A 7,500-nucleotide genomic window follows, 5' to 3' on the forward strand; every position below is an offset into this window, starting at 1 on the left:
GGGTACAATTCATTACTTACCTCTGTCCTCCATTAGTAGTGCAGCTGATATCTAAATTATCTTAGCAAGTGTTTGTTACTGTCTGTGACACATAGGTAATATAATCCAATACAAACACGTTCATATTCATTATCTGTGAATATGTTTCTTCGATAATTAGAATTTCCCTAATGACATTACATTTCATTAGACATTTAGTCATTACTTATATTTCAACACACACACACACACGTTTGTGTGAGCGTGTGCCCGTGCGTGCGTGCGTGCATGTGCATGTGTGTGCTTGCGTGCGTGCGCATCTTTATTTGTTTGTGTGTGAGAGAGAGCAAGAGAGAATGAGGGAGGGAGGAGAATGAGAAAGAGAGATAGAATGAGACACAGAGAGGAGAATGAGAAAGAGAGATAGAATGAGAGACAGAGAGGAGAATGAGAAGAGAGAGAGATAGAATGAGAGAGTGAGAGACTGCATATACTGACATTTTATATGCATTTTTAAAACACTATTGGGCAAAGAAAGTGAAACAGTCTTATTAATGTATATGGCCTGATGGTATAGCAAGTGACCAGAACTAATCTTATATTAACATGGAAAGGCATTTCCTTCGTTCCAGTGCCTTTCAATATTTAATCCTCTAGAATATGCCACGAGTGTTATGACATACATTCTGTCCCAAATACCTTACCTGGCATCTTATTAAATACCGAAATGAGCCTATGACATTTTCATTTTTCGTTCATAGAAAAAATAAGTTTGTCATAATCAAATTATGCTTAATTGTTGATTATATTAATAAGGTATTTTGGCATAAAAGCATTTTGAGTTACTCCATGAATGGGGTTTGAGCCCCCCCCCCCCCCAACTGTGAGCCTAATAATTTTGAGTGAGTGATCCTTGTCAAGTCTGCCAAGAAGAGGACCGATTTCTTCTCTTCCTCACCAGAGAAAGGAAGAAACTAGCTGACAGAGAGAGCGTAGGGGGGGCAGGGCACTCGGTATGCCCCCTCTCAATTTAAGTCTGATATTTAAAGTAAAATTTCTGATATTTAAAGTAAAATTTTATTTGAACATTGTTGTAGTATCCTCACAGCAACAACTGCTGATCATATTAGTGTGAAAAACTTACAGAAAAACTTTAGCCTCATACCTCAGAAATATTGGAGCCTGATTTTAGAATTTCCTCCTAGGTTTAACCTGAAAAATGGTGGTACCTTCTCAGCCGGAAAATGTGGTTTTCAATATTGGTTGCCTTAAAATGCCCTCAGAATGGAAAATAAGCACTTTTAGTACTTGTTCAAACAAAATATCTATGTCTCTGTGTATTGATAAAACTGCAAAAACACTAAGCAGAGGTATATAAAGACTGCATAAAGGCAAGGCACTTTCTATGGAAGTTATAGTTTACCCTGGGATAACTAACTAAATATTATGAGGTAAAGAGTGGTTATTGTTGAATGAATGCACTGGAGTCTCTCGACATCCACGTCACCCCTATAGGCATTAAGACATTCATTAGGTTGTTAAAATACTCTACATTAGTTTCCTCATCGCTTACAGGTTCTGCAAGCAACGGAACATTTTAAGTTATAGTTTGCCGAAACGGCTAGAGCAATGAGTTGGAAGAGAAGAATACATTTTGGTAAGATGCCATTTCTTGTGGACAAATTGTACTGAAGATACTGCATTCTTATTTCTTTGGTGAGTCACAGATGTAATGTAATAACAATATTACACCTTTAAGTTTTGAATGCTATCATGCTTACTGCTCAGTAGTATAATGCTAACAGCGAGACTAATCGTGATTGGGTTAATGACACTTTCAAAAGTATACTTCATCATTTTAAACTTACATAGTAGTTAGTTCCATGCCTTTGCATCATGTACCTAATGTAGCTACGCTGTGAATGTGTGAGTCGGGGAGGTAGCTTCGTCTTGGCTACCTGATTCTTCACTTGGCTCTCCAAGGTTTCCACCTGAGACAAACAAGTGTCAAATGTTTAAAGAAACCAATATATATTATTTTACAAAAATATACAGCATTTGTTTTCAAATGTCTTATTTGATTTTTTTTTTTTTTTTTTTTTTTAATTAAAAACTGCTGATTTTCTTTTCTTTTTTAGCAATATAAAAAGGTAGCTGAAAACTCACCACAGCTTTCTGTTTTCCTTCATCCACGATGTCCTTCTTCTGTACATCTGTTTCCTTTTTATAAAGAAAGAAAGATGAGATGAATTTCCTTACTCAATGTTCTTCATATGAAGAAACCATCTAAAATAAACTGCTAAAATGCATGGATACTATATACCTCTTACCATACAAATAATGGGGAGGGTAAACATTTCAAAGCAGAATACTTAAGCTTCCACAGAACCACAGAGCAAAGAAAAACTTTGTATTAGTAAAGATATTCTCCATACTTACCATTTCATTTGGTGGCATTATTTTGTTGAGCTTGTATTCCAGCCCCAACTGTGCCATGTTTGTGTGCGTTGATTTTGATTTGTCCCAAACCTTCCTTATCACCTCACTGAAAGCAAAATCATATGCTATACAAAAAAAGTAAATTGTGGCACAATTTTTTTTTTTCTTTTTTTGTCTATTTTCCATATAGCAAGAGATATGGTACATATCCACTTTTCTCTTAAATACTATCACATAAATAATGAAAACAACTATCAAACAACATACATATCTATTTTGGTCTTTTTTCCTTTGTTGAATTCCCGTTTACGATTGGTTTCATATCTGAACTGCTTTCGCATTTTCTTCCTCTGACGAACCCCCATGTTGGCAGTGTCTCTGAAAATATAAGAGAGATGATATAAGGAAAATACTATTGACTTCTTGATACTTTGCAGGTAAAAGATAACTCCAATTATCTGAAAGTGATGTGATCCACAGAATGGTTAAAGGCTGCAAAACAAAATGAATGTGCTAGACATCATAGGTTGTATAACACCACAGAAAGGTGTAGTAGTGAAAAGGGTAAAGAGGGTGGGTTAGTTGATGTTTAAATGTCCTATACATCAAAAGTCGTATAACAGTTCAGGATCGTATGGCCTTGAAAGGGACAAAGAGAGGTGAGGGTAGAGAGGGTGGGTAAATGGGCTAAGGTTGGGATTAAAGGATGGTTAGATCACAGTTTCAGGAGAAAAGTCAGAAGGGAGAGTCCAGGGAAGAAGGTTGTTGTGACAAAGAGTGACATATATATATCTTGGGGGATGTGGAAGGGATAATGAAGGGATGATGCAGCTGAAGCAGGGGAGAATGAGATGTGTTGGGAGGGAGTCACAGGAAGGGGTGTAGGGGGAACATGAGAGAAGGAGAATGGATGTTGACAGTTACTTTGAATGTAGAGGGAGTAGGAGTTGATTGGATGATGGATATAGTGTAGGCAAGTTACCTTTGGTCATGATAAAACAGTTTTGAGAGTCCTCAAGAGTTTCTGTAGTGGAGGTGGTTTGGCAGGTCTAAGAAACAAAGGCTGTCTTATGAGGAGGAGAAGGGACAGACATTAGATGGGCAGAGGGAGAGGTTGATGCAATGAGTTGGGTGAGGAGGAAGATTGGAGTGAATGGAATAGTGGTGGAGATTGGCTGTCTGGATTTAGAATGGCAAAAGAATTTAACTGGTAGAGGAGGTGTAGAAGTACAATGAGAAAGAGGTACTGGAGAAGATATAGAAACATCTAGGGAGGGAGGGGAAGGGGCAGAGTAAAGGACAGGCTGGAGTAGGGTGGGAGTAAGTTGTTCAAGGAAATAGATAGTTGAAGGGGTTGGAGAAGAGAAAGAAACAGAAAGAGTAAGAAGAAAAGACTATGCAGAATTTGTTGAGTTGAGAGCTGAGGCCCAAAGCAAGGGTGATCCCCAGCACTGGCCCCCAGTTGCCGTTTCTTAACCCTTTCCCGATGGGTTAGGTGTACAAGTGATGACATACAGCTTGGTCTGCAGGGTATGGCTGTACATGCGGCGATGTGCCAGAGAGCATGGAGAGGGAAGTTCTGCTTTTTTTTTCTTTTACACTTCATCTAACAAATAACTATTAATATTTGGGATAACTATTATGGCCACAAATGCAAAACTCATTAAACTTGCAACATCTAGTCTGGCATGTAGACTTAACCCTTTGCATGCAGATAACATGACATCATGCAATGGCTGCTGAGTACCTAGCCCTGCATGACATACCCCCTGCAACAGGCTTGTCAGAGGGGAGCTCCTCTTTATCTGATAGCAACATTATTATGTGCTTAGTGTTACTGTTATATAGAAGCACTTTAATCTCAATTTCTGGGGAAACATTCACTGGTCACTTGCCATTTTTTTATCCACATTTATTGAGTTAGAAGTCATTACAACTGGGGTAAAAGTTGGTTGAAAAGAGGGGACAGGCTGTAAATGTTGAACAATGAAAAGTTGGATAATGGGATACTTGCTCTGATGAGTTGCTAAATGTTTCTTTTCAAAACATTGCTCCAATATGATTAGTACACAAAAAAATCTTATTACTATTGAAAATTATCCACAACAGAACAGATAAACTTCCTAATACTGACATCACATGTTACACTGAATATATTACATTTGCTTTAGTTCAAAACTGCATGCTTTAAGCCCTTGAGGACAGGAATTCATCTTCCCAAAACCTATTATATAAAAGGAATGGTTGAATTACAGCAATCAGTCCTTCAGGAGTCCCTGTATCTCACAGCAGCCACTATTCCTCTAGTTCTTCACTCCCCACTACCCTGCACAAGCAAAATTTGATATGAATAAAGGTTTTATTTTTCACTTTTTATAATCTAATGATACATAATTTGCCTAATTTCATACTATTATCTTTCTGAAAATTGTCCATCCCATGCACACATAAAACCTGGAATGTCACACTTTTAACCCAATGTAATCACAATATCTACTGTTGTTTTCTTTGTGAAATTTGTTTGTACTAGATGTCTCCACACTGTGACATGAATAAGCTGAGATTAGACTCATTTGGTATTTAGGAAGGTGCTTTTGCATTATTTCCATCAATAAATGAGTGTGGAATACAATGTCCATGAGCCATATTTGGACAAAGCAAATCAAATGACAAACAGACATTGGAAATTGGCTGAAAAATAAAAAATAAAATTGCAAGGGGGACGCATGGAATCTTGTCACTACACACAAGTGTTTGTTTGCTCCTGGCTTACAAGCCACACACCCAGTAGTGTCCACTCATGTAAGCTTAATGCCAGTATGTTGGGCCAGCCAAGAAGTCCTCAGCTGTAATTGCTTTTCCTTTTTTTATAACATTTTTTCTAATACTATTCATATCAATGCTGCTATTTTCATTGTTGAGATTATGATTATTACATTGTAATTAATAATACCAATAGTATTAAAAAATAACAAAGAATATTTCCAGTGACACACTTTGGATCCATCTATGGATAGAGACAATCAATAAACAAAATGACACAGTGGGCATGGCACGTATTTACGCTATCCCATGACAGCTGGGCGAATGGGTTAAATCCAGCTTTCACCCCACCCCTCACCCACCTGTAATGTAAAACCTCTATTATATCTGATCACCAAGATAGACAGGTTTGAATAATTTGCGTGTGAGGCATCCCAATTCTGAAGCAGTAGTGCATAAGGTAAACATCTCTTGCTTCTTGCTTGACCCTAGGTTCTGCAAGTTAGTTTTGTGCTTTTCAAATTTTATGTAGTTATTAGTGCAAATGACTAATTCTGCTATATTTGATTATTAGATGTAAAAATAATGGAGTATAGATTAAATTTCCCACAGCCATGTAGTACAAGGTCAATTTTGCCTGTAATGGACAGAATGACTGAAATTAGGAAATTCTGACCTAGGGTACTTCCTTTGCAGGTTGATAATGAGAAAGCATAATATATTGGTATAAGTGTATAGGAAAATGTAATGACAATATCATAAAAAGACAAAAACATCTGTTCACTGATGCATGAAATAATCTGCCTAGGTAAAGAAAAACATCAGAAAAGAAGAAAACTGGGCGTGACAACCGCCATGTGGAGAGCAAGTGCATGGCGACCGGGTGGGAGTCCGATAAGGAAATACAGGGATAGGATGGGGGTTGGGGGAAAAGTCCCTTGGTTAGGAGGCTTTTTGGTTCATAGAGTGTAGTGTTCATGGATTTCCCAGGGTTAATTTTTTTTACTATGACAACTGGGTGTTCTCAGACAGTATTTATATCATCAGATTTTTTCTCATGATGAGAACGAACTGATGATCATTTCTGCCGCATTCACTAGCCGACAATCTTGATGTGATTTGTAAGTCCCAGATAACAGGGAAGGGCATGAATAGATCAGGGAAATTACGGGGGTAAAACAGGCTGAAATAAGAATAAAGAACAGAAACATGCATAAAAAAATGCTTAAAATCAGCTAATGAAACTCTACGGATGCCCCTGCTATCTTAGAAAGTCAACGGACCGATGCGGCAATTTTCAAAGAACTCTACAGGTATCATACCCATTGTTTGGTGAAAATCTACGGGATTTCACATACTCCAGATCCCCCGTAGTAATTGTACAATACGTCCTAACCTAATCCTACCTAACCTTGACCCTGTGGGATTTATACACTATGATATATGTATTCCCTAGCCAGGAGGCTCTGCCCCCTGGACCCCCATGGTAATATATACACCACAGGGATCCAGGGGGTTACACCCCCTGGATCCCTGTAATAATATATATATGCCTAGCCAAGAGGCTCTGACCCCTCGAGTAATATATACACCTAGTCATGGGGCTATACCCCCTGGACCCCCATGGTATTAAATGCACCTAACTTGAGGGGTATGCCTACTGGACACCACGTGGTTTTAATAAAATATGATCTATATATTCCCTAGCAAGGTTTTATCCTAGACCCCCAGGGTAAGATATAGTGAAACATCCAACTTTTTTTCGCTTCCATCTATTGTCAGAATTGCTTGGTTTCTAATAATTTTTTCGGCATTTGGGGCACTTGATGGCTCAAATATCAGGCTGTGATAGATACTAATGTCTATTTGTTCTGTATATCCACTATATGGCTTTAAAAGTGACCCAGAATTGATACAACACTTAATATAAAACATTTCTCACTGGCATTTGTCAATGAATGGCATCACAGTCTGTCAAATCTCCAGGTGGCAAAATATGCATCCACAAAAAGTTATTGTACAGAATGGCATAAATAATTACCAAAATATATAAAAGAAGTAGAATAAAACTAAAAGAATGCATTACATACATGCATTCGGAAAAAGATGCTGGTAATTACAAAATATTCGTTCTCACAAGTGCATAGTAATACATGGACCACTTGATAGATTGCAGTAATGAGTTATGCGTCATATTTGCTTTGACTCTTGCAAGGTAAACACGATGGGAGACTTAGAAGATAATGGGTCGATTGTCTCTCTTCTCTGTTCTGTATATCTTTTATTTTTGATTCACACACCTTTTGCCATAGATGAAAA

General features: G+C 37.7%; 1 protein-coding gene across 1 annotated transcript in view; it reads right to left on the reverse strand.

The window, feature by feature from the left end:
* Nucleotides 1-1,847: 1,847 nt before the first annotated feature.
* Nucleotides 1,848-7,500, reverse strand: part of LOC119579387 (nucleolar protein 16-like) — a gene marked incomplete at its 3' end in the record, with an annotated part of 6,528 nt that continues 875 nt past the window's right edge. Inside the window, 4 exon segments of the mRNA XM_037927176.1 lie at nucleotides 1,848-1,970; nucleotides 2,146-2,199; nucleotides 2,419-2,524; nucleotides 2,686-2,796. Coding sequence (XP_037783104.1) covers nucleotides 1,848-1,970; nucleotides 2,146-2,199; nucleotides 2,419-2,524; nucleotides 2,686-2,783 — 381 coding nt within the window.

This window comes from Penaeus monodon, chromosome 12 (assembly GCF_015228065.2).
Source record: "Penaeus monodon isolate SGIC_2016 chromosome 12, NSTDA_Pmon_1, whole genome shotgun sequence".
NCBI classification, from domain to species: Eukaryota; Metazoa; Arthropoda; class Malacostraca; order Decapoda; family Penaeidae; genus Penaeus; species Penaeus monodon.